At 40.8% G+C, this 14,608-nt stretch overlaps 1 protein-coding gene across 1 annotated transcript in view; it reads left to right on the plus strand.

Annotated features, from left to right (window-relative positions):
* Nucleotides 1–1,168: 1,168 nt before the first annotated feature.
* Nucleotides 1,169–14,608, plus strand: part of STARD9 (StAR related lipid transfer domain containing 9) — a 102,832-nt gene continuing 89,392 nt past the window's right edge. The window contains exon 1 of the mRNA XM_069858165.1: nucleotides 1,169–1,237. Coding sequence (XP_069714266.1) covers nucleotides 1,191–1,237 — 47 coding nt within the window. The 5' untranslated portion in view covers nucleotides 1,169–1,190. The remainder of the gene's footprint in view (nucleotides 1,238–14,608) is intronic.

Here is a 14,608-nt window from a genome sequence, read left to right on the forward strand (position 1 = left end):
GGGAGAAGTGTTGGGTCCAAAGGATCCGTCCCATGCTTTGCTCTGGAAGGGTTCTGTGTTGTGGTATCCTTTTCATTTGCATTTAAGGTTTCTGGAATTTAAGGCAAATTGTCTTACAAAGAGAACTACACTTTAAGTATGAATAAATAGTTCAGTTAAAAGGCAGTTTAAACAGATGTTGTTTAAATAGCCTGTAAAACACTCCTATATCATATACAGACGTAGCTCAGTTTCTCATACTTTGAATTGCAAACCCAGAAAAAGTACAGTTAAGAATGAGTAACAACATTTGCAAAAATCAAATGGTCTCTTGAGCCTGGCGTCTTTTTTTTTATGCATGGAGCCAAGGCTGCTTTGTGCTCACAACATCACAAGGACGTTGGTAGCCAACAGGGATAATATTAAAGTATTTTTTAAAACTTCTGGTGATTTTTTTATTGCTCTAAATGTCTTTACCAATGCAACATCTAAATGTCAAGATGTAATTGATTGATCTAAATGTCAGAGAAGAGCGACAAAGCTGGTGAAGGGGCTGGAGAACAGGCCTTGTGAGGAGCGGCTGAGAGAGCTGGGGTTGTTTAGCCTGGAGAAGAGGAGGCTGAGGGGAGACCTCATTGCTCTCTACAAGTACTTGAAAGGAGGTTGTAGAGAGGAGGGTGCTGGCCTCTTCTCCCAAGTGACAGGGGACAGGAAAAGAAGAAATGGCCTCAAGCTCCACCAGCGGAGGTTTAGGTTGAACATTAGGAAAAAGTTTTTCACAGAAAGGGTCATTGGGCACTGGCAGAGTCTGCCCAGGGAGGTGGTTGAGTCACCATCCCTGGAGGTGTTTAAAGGATGGGTGGATGAGGTGCTGAGGAACATGGTTTGGTGATTGATAGGAATGGTTGGACTCGATGATCTGATGGGTCTTTTCCAACCTGGTGATTCTATGATTCTATGAAATTATAGTTTGTTGGAATTTTCAGAATTTTATTTTTCACAATTAACACAAGCCACGTAAAGATTTGAGGTTTTAAAAAAGAATTTAAAACCCTCGAGAGCTTTCCTTTAGCGCTGCTCAGGAATGGATAATTCCTCAAACTCCTCTTGAGCTAATTAAACGTGGAGGCTGTCCCCTCCCCTCCCCTCCCTTCCCCTGCCTCCCCGGGGCGGGGCAGGACGCGGGGCCGGGACTCGGGGCGAGTGGAGCCATGGCCAGCGTGAAGGTGGCCCTGCGAGTCCGACCTCTGAGCAAAAGGTGAGACGGGGATGGGGAGGGAGGGAGGGACAGCTGCTCTCCCCGGCCCGCTAAGGAGCTCGGAAAGTCCCCTTGGAGCTGTCACCCGCTGGAGCTGTCGGGCTGCCTTCCTTCTTCCTGCGCTCCCCGAGTTGTCACCCGGCTTAAGGGAATCCCCTTTATGTTGTCGCTGTGTTTTCCAGCGGGTGCAGGGCCCAGCTCGTCCCGGCTCCGCTCCCTCCCCGGCTTGCTGGGCTCCAGTGGAAATCCCCCCAAAAAACTAAATGGGACGGCTTGGAAGCAGCACTCTGGATTCTGAGACCCTCGCTACAAGAATGATGTTGAGCCTCTCGAGTGTGTCCAGAGAAGAGCAACAAAGCTGGTGAAGGGCCTGGAGAATAAGTCTTGCTGGGGTTGTTTAGCCTGGAGAAGACAAGGCTGAGGGGAGACCTCATTGCTCTCTACAACTACCTGAAAGGACGTTGTGGAGAGGAGGGAGCTGGCCTTTTCTCCAAGGTGCCAGGGGACGGGACAAGGGGGAATGGCATCAAGCTGCGCCAGGGGAGGTTCAGGCTGGATATCAGAAAAAAATAATTTCACAGAAAGGGTCATCGGGTACTAGCACAGGCTGCCCAGGGAGGTGGCTGAGCCCCCATCCCTGGAGTTGTTTAAAAGACAGGTAGACGAGGTGCTTAGGGACATGGTTTAGTGGCATATAGGAATGGTTGGACTCAATGATCTAAGAGGTCTTTTCCAACCTGGTGGTTCTATGATTCTATGAATTCCAGTGGCTGGGAATGCGCTCCTCCTGCTTGGGAAATGCTGCAGGGCTCTGGGCAGACATGGTGTGAAAGGTTGGGGGAGCTCGGGTGGCCAGTCTTGGATTTGATGCTGCCTTTCTTCTTAGCATGAGTCCCTTCTGACTGCATTGACTTCTGTGATAAATAATCCTTTCACGTAGTAGAGAAAATGATTCTTGAAGAGTTGCCCACTCTGAAAACTAGCCCAGTCATTTAACCGGCAATACAGTAGCATATTTTACACTTTAAAATTCTTATTTGTCTATTTTTTTTCCTAGATAAGATACCATAGACTGTAGAATAAAATTGAAACACCAAGCTTGCTAGTCTTAAATATAAAAATGGAAAAGTAGAATGTAATTTACTATTTAAATGTATTTTTCAATATATTTACCTTTAGCTCAAAACTAACTGATTTAGAAAATATTTTGCCCATAATCTCATTAAAAACCAGGTTGGGTAATATTGTTCTGATTTATTGCACAGCTGTGAATGGAACAGAGTTTGATTTTGCCATATTGTAAGAAGAGTTGCAGCAAAGAAATAAGCTAAGTTTAGCCTTTTGTTGCTCAGTGTTGCTCTAGTGTTGGAGATATTATTTTATTTTTATTTTTTTCTGTATCATTAGTCATTCTTAGTGTTTATTAGCTAAATAAATTGAACTTACGCTCTCCAGAAATAAAACAACAGTATGCAATTGCTAAGTATTACTGTTAAGTGAGAATTTGGTAATGATATTACGTTATCCTTACCATAGGACCTTTTTGGTTCAGTCTTGCAGAGTTTAGTGGAGATTGGAAGTATTTAAGTCTTGGCTTGGCCATGTATTTCATTTTGTTGTCAATGACATATTTGTTTCTTCCACAATAGCATTTGGCTGCCTGTTCACATTGTGTAGTGGACTTCGTAGGGTCTCCTGCAGATATAAGTTAAAATGAGTGTTGCTTAGCAGTTGGAGAAGAGAGGCCAAAGACTGAATTGGCAGAGGTGTAATCTTCCCTCTCACCAGGTGCTCCTTGGTGAGGAACTTTGTACCACGTCTGTCTTACTGTTTCTGTTTAAAGTTCACATTTTTTTATAAACCATATTAATCACATCTGCAAGTTGTTATTTAGCATAAGGCAAAGAGTGGTCTTTTTGTTCTGTGCCTGTAGACTGCCCCTCACAATGCATTCTTTGACAGAGAGCTATTATGCACAAATAATCCACAGCAGTTATAAAGTGAGTACAGTTATACAGAATGCAGGAGTTTTTCCTTTGCCTAAACTTTAATAGCTTGTAGCCAATGTTCTTCGTGATGTCATCAGTCATTTTGTTGCAAACTAAATTTCTGTTTTTACCAAATTGTCCTCCTGCGAATAAATGCCCTCAAACATGTTCCCTGGAGTGACACTGCTTTAAAAAAGTCTTTATTATACATTTACTATTCTGCATGCTAAAAAAGATTTATTACTTTGTGTTTACATGAATACATGATCTGTATAAATACATTTCCCCCTCAGAATGAACACGTAGGAGCTGGGAACTGATGAAATCCCTTTATGGTTTATTCCAGGACATCTTTATGCTTGGTCTATTAGGTATTAAACTTTTGTAAGAAATGTGTAATGTTATTTTTGGCTGTCAGTCAGAAGCTGTTGATGGAACCAGTTTGAATGCTTGCACGTAACTATGTGAACTGGGAATGTTTCTTCTTCTTTCTTGATTTCTGCTGTGGAGTATACTCACACCAGGAGCTGCAGTGTGATACTGTGATATCAAATCTGACCCTCTTGACCTGGAAATGGTGTGACTGGCTGAGAAAAAGGGTACATTGCCCTTCAGGTATTTCAGTGCTTTGTTTAGGGCTCTCCTTGTGCCTGGGTAGAGGGTATTTGTGTGCTACAGTAACACTTGAAGCCTTAGACATGCCTTTTGACTATGTAGTTCAGCAGAAACCAATGCTAATTTTTATGTGCTGCTAGTTTCCCTAATGTGTGTCCCATCACAACTCCAGTTCCTACCTGCTTGTGGCTGCTAATTGTTTTTGCGTTGGACCTCATCCCTGTGTTCTGTGAGAGGAGGAAGGAGGGGCTGTTTTTGTGCATGGGAGGCCCTCTGGGAGGGGAGCAGGCAGTGTGTCCACATTAAGTGTAGTTGGGACCAGGATGACGCACAGCTGCCTTGTGCCTTTTTCTCTATGATCCACTTCCTCTGCATCTTCTGCTTTTGCATCCAGCTGGTCTCAGTTCACTTGTGCACACTTATATTCCCTTGTCTCAGTGTAGTTTGAGAACGGTTATGTGAGTTGTCTTAAAGATGGGGAAGAAGGGTTTTAAAAAACAGTACTCTATACCACAGTGAAAAGCCTCATGCTACAGGATTCTCTTTTTAATATGCACCAGTGACTAGAACACATTGCATTCCTTCATGGATTGTGCATTGAGGCTTGAGTAGAATCTTTCACAGCAAGTCTGTGTAATTGAATTGTAAAATTACAGTGGTCTAAGTTAAAAACTTGATGCCAGGGCAGGCAAGTTGCCTTGTGACACTTTCTGGGAGTTTGAAGTACTTTGCTGGGCCTTGAATTTTGGGAGCTACTTGTGCAGGACCCAGCAAAACATAAAACCTCCTGCTGTTGAAAATATCATCTCTTTTCAGCTGCCCTGTATCTTGGAAAAACAGAGACTGGCAAGGAGCTCTGATTTGAAAAGATCTTTCCCAGTGCCTTAATAACTTGCAAATGGACTCTCCCATCCTCCATGAACCTCATAGATATGTCACCTGAAAGAACTGCTGAACAGATTAATTAACCTGAAAGCTGCCCTTTGCCTTTCTCTGCTTTGCATTGTTTCCAAGATGGAACTTGAAGCCTCCTGACCAGCTATTTATTTCCCAATCCCCTTAGGAGTTCCTGAGCAGCTTCTTCCCTCATTGGCAATTGAGAGCATCAAAGAAATGTCGAGGTAGTCCCAAGTGGCAGCAGAAGTTTTCGTTATTACTGCTGCTCTATATGGCAAAGTCCTGTAATTGCTTTCCTGGGATGAAGCAGGTGATGAGGCTTGCAGGTAGGAAAGGGGTGGAGGAGTTTAGTTTGAGGTCCTGAGAACACAATGACAGCTTTGAGCAAGCCCAAGTCTGGGAGAGAATTGTCTCTCATAGTAGGGAAAGTTTCCTAGAATTTCCAGAAACACTTTTGATGTGCCAGGCTAACCTGACCAATGTGTTGAGCAGAGCTGCAAAGAAGGTGAGGCAGAAGCTCAGTTCATCGATACGTTATGATGTAAACACATAAAATTAATTTTCATTCAAAAGGAAAGTTATATGGAAAAATAAAATTACTTTCAACATCATTTTGGAAATTACTGTTATGCCATTATTAATCTGCTACAGTGTCAGCTTCATTAACAGCTCTGTGCTGTTGTCTGCCTCCTTTGCTCTTTGTAATTGTGGTAATTAAAAGGGAGTATTACTATGTAAGGAAGACGTTTTGCTGGTTTACAGACTATGCTGTTAACCAGTTTACACGCTTAGACAGAGCAATATCGCCTAATGCTGACAAGAGTAGTAACTTGTAGTAACGTTTGTAGAAAACATTCCTTAAATCTTATGCATAACCTGTGTTAAACACCGTGTCAAAATAAAATTAAAGCAACGGCAGATTGGAGGTTATTGTTCTCCCTGTTTCCCCCACTAAAGCAAATGTGTTTGTTTTACTTATTCAAACATATACCTTTTAAAACGTTTATTTCTCGCTACTTGCTCAAAGCTGCACTTTTTAAGCGCTTTTTGAACCAACCCTGTTGAGGTTGTTGTATCTTTATGTTAAAACTTCATAATGTCAGTGGTAAGAAGAATGTGCTAGGTGTTTAGGTTAACGTTTCAGTGGCTTTTCTGAATTATATTTAAAAAGCCACAGCCCTACGTTATTCAAACTGTTCCTGGTATACTGCTTGATGCAAGTGTACAATGATGCAAGATATTGGCATCATTAGCATTCGTACAATTAATTCTTTTTTACAAATTCAAATTCTGCCTAAGGTGGCTTTTCTGTACTTTTGGGATAGTGTTTTAAAAGTGTTTGTACTTGTCTTACTTTAAAAAAAGTGGTATTTGCAAGGAGAGAACATTTGTTTTCTTTTATATTTCCAAAGCTAGATAGGAGGATTTTTTTTCTTCCTTTTGGTACTTAAGCTGAGTTAAACTTTGCTCCGTGACCCAAGTATGTGCTGGACAAATTAGCTCTCTGTTAATGGAATATTGCCATAATCTTTATTAACTCTTCTACTGGATGTAAATGGAAATAATGTCCTTAGAATTCTATATACATTTTATGTTAGCATAAGAAATGCACTACAGTCGGAAATTCTCTGGGAAATGGATGTAGTATAATCTTGCTTAATAGGTAGTCAACATAGGTTCCACATGGATGCAATTTTCAAATACAAGACAAGATACTGCTTTCTTTAAATAAAGTGACAAAATTGTCCCTGCCCATGGCAGGGAGTGGGGAGTGGTGGTGAAACTAGATTATCTTCGAGGTCACTTCCAACTCAATCCATTCTATGAATATATGATCTCAAATGGATCAGAATGTGTCTGTGAAAATAAATATATAGGAAAAAAACAGGTAACAAGCAAGAGTAGAAGACATCTTTTAGCTTGATTATGACTCTTAGGTACATCTTAGGGTTGCATCAGCAATATTTCCCAGATGTATTCTTCTTGCAGTTGCACAAAGCAAGTTTTCTAACACTGGTAAAGTGCAAACTTCCTTTAAAACTGGAGGACTCTGTATGTCCTGAACATCCACCACCACCCATTTCACAGATTATGATGCTTCTGCTGATTTTATGTGACAATACTGGGTTGTACTCATTCAAGCCAGGAGCTCAAGGTGCTAGCTACTAGTCATTTACTTCCCAGAGTAAGAGGCTGACCGTCTTCTCTTCTTTCAGTCACCTTGTTGCGTGTGCAAAAGAAGATATAATAATGTCCTGAAACAACAACAGTAAAACCAGCTTTTGGAAGCCTTCTAACTAATTTTGCATCTTCCTCTCAGTATTCCTAAGAATACTTTATGAGAGTCAGAATGTTTTGGAGTAAGGGTCAGATTTTTTTGTATGCAGCAAAGAAAAATGGGGCACAGTGTCATTAAATAACTTGGCCAGAGCCATGGGTGTGCTAGGTAGTTTCATTCTCTTAAGACCACATACTCTGTCTGAGAGAAGTTGTAGTGATGTAAGATGACATGATTGCATGCACAGAGATAGCCGCACAGCTTCCCTGGGGAATGGTGCAGAGGCTGGATGCTATTCTTGTAGAACCTTTGTGCAGTACATGGTGAGACACGACCACAGTGCACGGAACATTTATGTGAGTTTTGGGTAGGATTTCCCCAGTTTACTTTTCTTTATTCCAGTGCTTTATGTGAACTTTAAAAAGCAGTGCACTTTGAAAATATTCCTGCCATCTTGTTATCTGTAGCATTGACTTTAAGCAAAATAACAGAGTTTTGCACCTCTGTTTTTAGAATTGAAATGTTTACTGTAGTAGCTGTGTTTGATACAGTGAAAGAGGTACCTAAGCAAGAGAAATGACAGTATGTAGCAGCATTCAGCATCACAATCATTTATTTAGCTTTGATCACAAACTGAAGTTCTGTGCTGGTGGAATAAAAAACGACCACTGTATCCAAATTTGGGTTCGCATGGAAATCATGGCATTTGTGCAGAATTTCTTTGATGCAAAAGTCGGTGAATTATACTTTTTTATTACTTAGTAAACAGTCAAGAAATCTAGGGTGAATGAAACTGGACTGACTGGAATGTAGCTTTGTTTTAAATCCTTATTTCATGCTTCCTTAAATGCTGGTGGCATGACAGATGAAAAGACTCTCCTCCTCTCAATGCCTCTGTATGAAAGAGAATGCATCATTATTCCCACCTGTTCAAAGCATTGGTGGATCATCAGGAGTAATTCTGACTTGAATTGTTCAAGGAAGACGCCTGTTTCTATTGTTCTAGCAATACATGACTTAAGAGATGGTACAGACAGGAACACTATCCTTATACTGCATGGGCAGGATTACAGAGCTTTCTGTGACTGGGGAGGCCATCCTGTGCTTTATCTCCTGGCTCATGAATATATACATTAAAAGTGTGGTAAGGTTAAGAAGACTAACTGTTTGAGCAGGCCTGTATCTAAAAAGAGCACTCACAATGCCTCATTTTTATCTCTGCACCAATTATTCCTATTTTTGTTGCTATGTATTACTTGTGAAAAGTAGAAGGAAACTGCATGAAGATGATGGTAATTACTAGGAATGGTGATTTTTGGCTATTGAATTATGTTAGCTGTTATCAGAGACCATGAAAGCTCTATGCAGCTAGGAGTAGCCTTGAAAGATAACTTGAACAACATGCCTAGTATGGCAGTGTGCTGTCTTGGTGAACTCTCTTGTACTTGGCTTCAATATAGATTTTTAAGTTATTCAGAAACATCTGTTCTGAATTTGCTAGGACTGGGTTGCTGACTGGGTGTGCACTTCTCTTTTGCAAGATGTGATAAAACAATTATGACTTAGAGAAAAATCCAGAATAGTATTGGCTAGGACTAAATAGTGAAAAACATTGAAAACAAACTTTAAGTAATTTTTTTAATTATTGATGCTTTTTAAAAAAAAAACCAAACAAACCAAAACAAAAAAAACCTGCATTAGCCAAAGTGATGATGTTTATACTGTTAAAAGCTCTTGGCTTTAACAGCTTTCAGCAGTAGTGATAAGGATACATATTATGCTGGCGTCCTTAAGGGATGCTGTGTTTGGGAAAGTTGTGTTTGTAAGTCCCTTAACTTGTCAGTAGAGTGCAGAAGCTCTAATGGCTGAAGGCTTTGACATTTTTCTCCAACATTTCTGGTGCACCAGCATGGAGTCTTGGTGCTCTTCCCATTGCACCCTTGATCTCTCAATAGGTGTGTCCTCAACTCAGTTTGTCCGGGGCCATGTTCTCTGAAGACTAGCATAACTTAGAAAAAACACCCTGTGTTACTTGTTTCTTTGTTTCTGTGGCCATCCTCAGTCACTAAGGAGATGCAAAGATGGCAGCTTCTCAAAGACACCTCTTCCAAGGCCACCAAGGTGGAGGCAAAGACACTTTATGATATACCATTAATGGGAAGGAAGAGGTGAATATGAGTAGACCCTCAACTTTTCTTAGACTTTACGACCAAGAGAAAGCTTTGGTTAGATTTCCTTGGGATATACTGCAGATGCAGGTGTGATGACTGTATGGGTCTGTCATATGATGGCACAAAGTGTTCCAGGAACCGGTGGAGGTAGTTTGGTAAATGTTGTACCTTAGTTGTAGGCTAGCATGCTTATGGGTCACACCCTGGGAAGTGACAGAGCCCCAAAGCCAGTAGCAATGACTGCTGGCATGCATCCTGTTGAGCTTGCTACGGGTGTGCTTTTAGTTAAGCAGAGTGTGAAAATGTCCATCATAGTGGGTCCAAGAAAGCTGCTTTTTTTTTTTTCTAGAAGAGTCTAGAAAAAGATTAAAATGAATTGTTCCAAAAAGCCAGAACTGACCATTGCCCAGATTGGCAATATCTCCCTTCAAGGGGGGGAATGGTGCTGTTGCTGTACTGCTTTCAAGCCTCTCTGCCTCAGTGCAGGTTGAAAATGGGTTTGGAGTTAACTTGGGTGATGGGAATTGGTAGGAAAGCATAAGTACTTGCAACAATTACATTGCAGGGTTATCTTCAAAGTTTGTATGAGTAGACACACTCAGTTCTTTCAAAAATTAGTTAGATTTCTCAGGTACTTGAGTGGTATACAAGGTCCAACACAAAAAAAACCCCCAAGTCTGTGCCTGCAAATTATGAAAATTGGCTATGGTCACGTTCAAAATAGTTACCATCTGAGTTGACACACAGCTACATACGATGCTGCCAATGTTCAGAGCAATTCTGTAGATAATTTTTTGTTGAAGATCTCTGTAATTTTTGCTTTCACATCTTCTACCAACAAAAAATGGGTTCCTTTGAGCATTGGCTTGATCTTTGGGAAGAGGGAACCAGGTCTGGCAAATTGGGTGGGTGCTCAAGCACAATGATGTTGTTATTAGTGAAAAACTGCATCACAGACAAAGTGTTAACTTGCTGACCAAGGATAAGAAAATGTCTGTATTTGAACATTCATCCACTTGTACTGAGTGAAGCAATCGAGTTGAGCCTTGTCTCACTGTGACAGATGAGTACATGTTCTATAACCGTCTCTTCATCTCTCACCTCCTGCTTTTGGTTCCTGAGCTAGAGGGTTAGTTTCTTGGGTGTTTTTTTGTTGGACCCGTATATTGGCTGTAGTATGGTTGATTACTTTGGTGATCATTTGGTGGTCTGTATTTGTAGAAGCTGTTGTGTTGTGTAACGTGACTATTGCTAATGACTCCAATATTTTTGCTTTATTACATGTGCATGTTTTTAAAATAAACAGGCTGTTTTTAAAGGTCGGCTTCTCTGTTCTTGAAGTGCCTGACTGTTATTTAAGAGGGTGGAGGACAAGTGGCGTAAGGTTTATAATGTCTAAAATAAACAACTGCCCCTTTTCTTACCATCTACTGCTTCCTCCAGCTCTGTAAACCTACTTGCACTCTGTACATGGTGTCCGAACTCATCTTGGTGAGGTCTAGCAGGCTGTGGAAATGTCCCTCTCAGGGACCTGATCCTCCCATAATTCTTTTCCACTGGCTTGTTCTTCCAGGTCTTGCAGTAATGTCTGGCTCTGGAGTTGCATTAACTTTACATGTTGGCTTCAGAAATGGTTGGTCAAAGGAACAGCAGATGTTATGAGTAGATTTTCCTTTGGGCTGCCCATGTTTTTTGGACTGCCACAGCAGTTTTGCTTCTGTCAGGTCTCTCTTTCAGTTCCCTGTTACAGCCCTGCTGGTGCATTTTGTACTTGTGTCACTGTTCTGTTGCTGGGTCTGCATTTCTCTAAAGCCTTCTGTGCCTGAGACGATCCAGGTCTTTCCTGGAACATGTAATGTTGAATAGTCTTTCTACAGCTCTGTATGTGCATGAAAATGTGTTGTCTGTATAAAGCAGTTCAGAAGAAGAGGCACTTCCCAAACACAGTGTGAATTTTCAAGAAGTGGGGAAGAAAGGAGGATGGGGAAACTCAAGGTTAAGATCACTTTCACTGACTTTTGAGCAGCAGAAGTCAAATGTGTTTAGTGTACCTCAGAATTGATTTTATTGGTAAAAGGCATACAGCTTTCATACCTGAGAAGTAGAGCACCCATTCCTAAGCATGATGAATTGTTTTATCAGTCAAATGCAGACTGTCATGCTCATGCGTGTGAGACTGTACTGCCAAACACAGGTTTTGCTGAGACAGCTTTTGTAGTGCTTGCAATCTGGAGTTAAGGTCAGAATATCCAGACCAGCTGTGAGTTTGCTTTGCCTCCTGGGCTTTATATATTAAACTATGCTTTCTTTCCAAAAAGTCTCTTTGATAGGAACGGTTGGACTCGATGATCCGGTGGGTCTCTTCCAACCTGGTTATTCTGTGATTCTGTGATTCTGTCTCTGGTTTGTACCTAAAAGAGGGATGAAATAAAAACATTTACAGGGAGGCTGGACATACTATTTATACAGCTGGGAAGGGCTTCAGGTCCAGTTTTGTTTACGCCTAATGATCTCTGGCTGTGAGCTGCTGCAAAAGGGAAGGGGTCTCCATTCCCACCACTCTGTGTTCCTCCACTTTCTCTTGCTTTGACTTAGCAACTGTTTAACCACTGTGCTCGGTGCTCTGGAGGGATTTGCTTGCCCTATGGCACTTTGATTGTTTATTTTGATGTATTTGTTTTCTGATCACAACTGATCTGAGTAATTGTGTGGGTGAGTTATTGCTAGAACAGATGCAAGAAATGAAGTGAGAACACACGTGGGATGTTAGAGCAGAGAAGAGCAATCGTCCCTTGTATCAGCAGCCTGCAGTTAAGATAGGTAAAGGATGCTGTGAATCTGCACCCAGAGTGAAGGGAGACTTTAGTTCAATCCCTGTTTGCTGGTGGTTTTCTTGCCATGTGAGACTAGAACAAAGCTACTTGGCTGCTGCATAAATGTTTTTGTATGCGTAGTGAGGAATCATGTTGCATTGTGGTAAAAGGTTGTGTGGTAGTTTTATTTTGTGTTGTTTGTATTTTACTGTTTTACTGTTTATTTTAGTGTAAGTATATAAATTTATTTATACATTAAAAATTTTTGAACTTCAAAGGTTTTATGTTTGGAATTTCTTTTTTATCTTGAATCTTTAGTAATGACTATGATCTGGGAGAACAACAGGGGAGGGAATGAGAACCCATGGCATAAAGTTATTTGTTCTTAGGGTTGTGTATAATACACATGGACTGAAGGCAGTGAGTTTCGTGTAATTATTATAAATGGGGTTGGGAGCATTGCTTATTGTTGAGGCTGCCTTATGTCTACAATTAGACTATCCTAGCATTTAAAACTATTAAAAGCTTTGCCAGGTTTCAGCCATTTGGGTAGAAATCTTCCATTCATGAATGCCTGCCTCAGGCTAGGTATTTAATTATTTTTAAGCTTCATTCAGAACAGTTCAGCTGCTAGAGAAGATGAGGTTAAGGGAAAATTAGGTTTTACTTAAAAGCAACTTAGGCTGACTTTTTATTTGAATTTCCGATTGACTTAAAATCAGAAATCTGGTGTATGCTTTTTGTATTCCCCATGTGAATTTACGCATTTTCTAAACAATTAAAGTTCTAACTTTAAGTTCTAAACAACAAAACCTCTTTAACATGCTCAGTGAAAACTTGTAAGAACATAGGAGATAAAACTTTTAAGGGATTTTTCTTTCTCTAAGAGCACCTGATCTTGTATTCTTTTGTGTTGACCAAATTATGCTTGCATCATCCCCACAAGTGAAAAACCCCCACCTCATTAGTTGAGCAGTGACTTGATAAATTGAGCTCAGTGTTGTCCAAGTCACAATTGAACACTGGGCATAGAAAGTGACAGTAACATCTTCTGTCCCATTCAGTCACAATTCTGTTTTCTGACCCTAGCTGGTGTCCAGGAAGAAACTCTACTTCAGTTGTGGAGTGTTCAAGTAAACTTCGGGTGGATACTGGAAGAGCTGAGAAGGAGAGTAGGATCATGTACCTTTGGAGTAGAGAGATCAGCCTAAAATCAGCTACAGTGCAATAGGAGAAGAGAGTAGAGACCTACAGAGCAGTTGGAGACACTAAAATTGAATGCGGACAAGATGTTGGAGAGAACAGACAGCAGATACCTGTAAGGGATGATGTGTGTGCAGGTCATACTGGGGCAATGGAGAAAATATGTGTAACTGAAGCAAGATCCCTCCTAAAGGATCCCTCTAGTTTTGTCTGTCTTCTGCTCTTCTTAAATTCTTATCAAATTCTCTGTCAAAACGTCCCATTTCCTCTTAGATCTGGTCTGCTGTAGAGGATAACTGACAGCTTTGTCCATCAGCTCACCTGGCAGAGGTTTGTAGGTGGATATGCAAGTCCCCAAAATTACTTGTCTTGAAAGACACTCATTTTTCAAAACATCTAAGAAATTGCACCTGTACAGATTAAATGCATCAGTTGCAACTTTCTACCTCAGATACTCACAGCTTTTATCATGAGGCACTTTGTTTGTCCTTCTTCATTTATTCTTTAGAGAGCTGTCCACAATGCAAATTCTTATCTCCTGTGAGTGTTCCTCTTTCTCCTGGGGTCTAACTCAAGGCTCTGGTGGCTGATGCGTTGAACTGCTGAGCACCTACAGCTTAACTAAATCCTCTTGGGAGCTGTGCTTATATTTTCTATGTGAAGAGCCACATATAAGTATGTATTACAGAAAGTACTGAGTTCAGTCTGTCTCACGGCAGGTGCTCAAAATTAGTAAAGTGAAGAAAAGCATTGTGTTCTATCTGCACAACAGATACAGGCTGTGCTCAGAAGTGTCTTTGAAACTTCTTTGTGTTTGTAAAGCTCAAATGCTCTGTGGAAGTCTTAAGGGTCATAAGGCATTGTTTTGAATGTTGTTTTGGTACAGAAAGCATGGGGTGAGAACTTAAGAACCAGAGAAGAGAGGCTCTAGAGGCAGGCCATGTTGTGCTAAGTGCTGCCTGGAAGCTAGAACTGTTAGTGAAAGGAGGTTCAAGTTGGTGGGGTAGTTAAATACGTCTGTACACGTGTAAGGAAATCTGGTAAGAGACAGATCTGGAGCCATGATTGAACAGGTTTGAATTTTCTAAATCTTATTTTATCTTACCTAGTTTTTAACTGACCTGATAGTACCAACCCAGCTGATTATCAGGGGATATGTATACAGCTAATCTCAAATGACAATGCCTGTGCCTTCAGCTTGGTTTTAAACAAAGTGACAAAAGCGCACTAAGGATAAGACTTGTTTTATTTGTAAACCAATTTCTTCCAGCTTTACAAAGGCATTAGACTTCATCAAAATAAAACTTTCTGGTAAAGTTGCAGCTTACGAGATTTGTCAGTAGCAGAGTGCAAAGCAAAATATAGAAGAAATAAAAGGAGAAAACATCTTTCCTCTGCTCTTAGCA

Source organism: Phaenicophaeus curvirostris, chromosome 5 (genome assembly GCF_032191515.1).
Source record: "Phaenicophaeus curvirostris isolate KB17595 chromosome 5, BPBGC_Pcur_1.0, whole genome shotgun sequence".
Classification (NCBI taxonomy): Eukaryota; Metazoa; Chordata; class Aves; order Cuculiformes; family Cuculidae; genus Phaenicophaeus; species Phaenicophaeus curvirostris.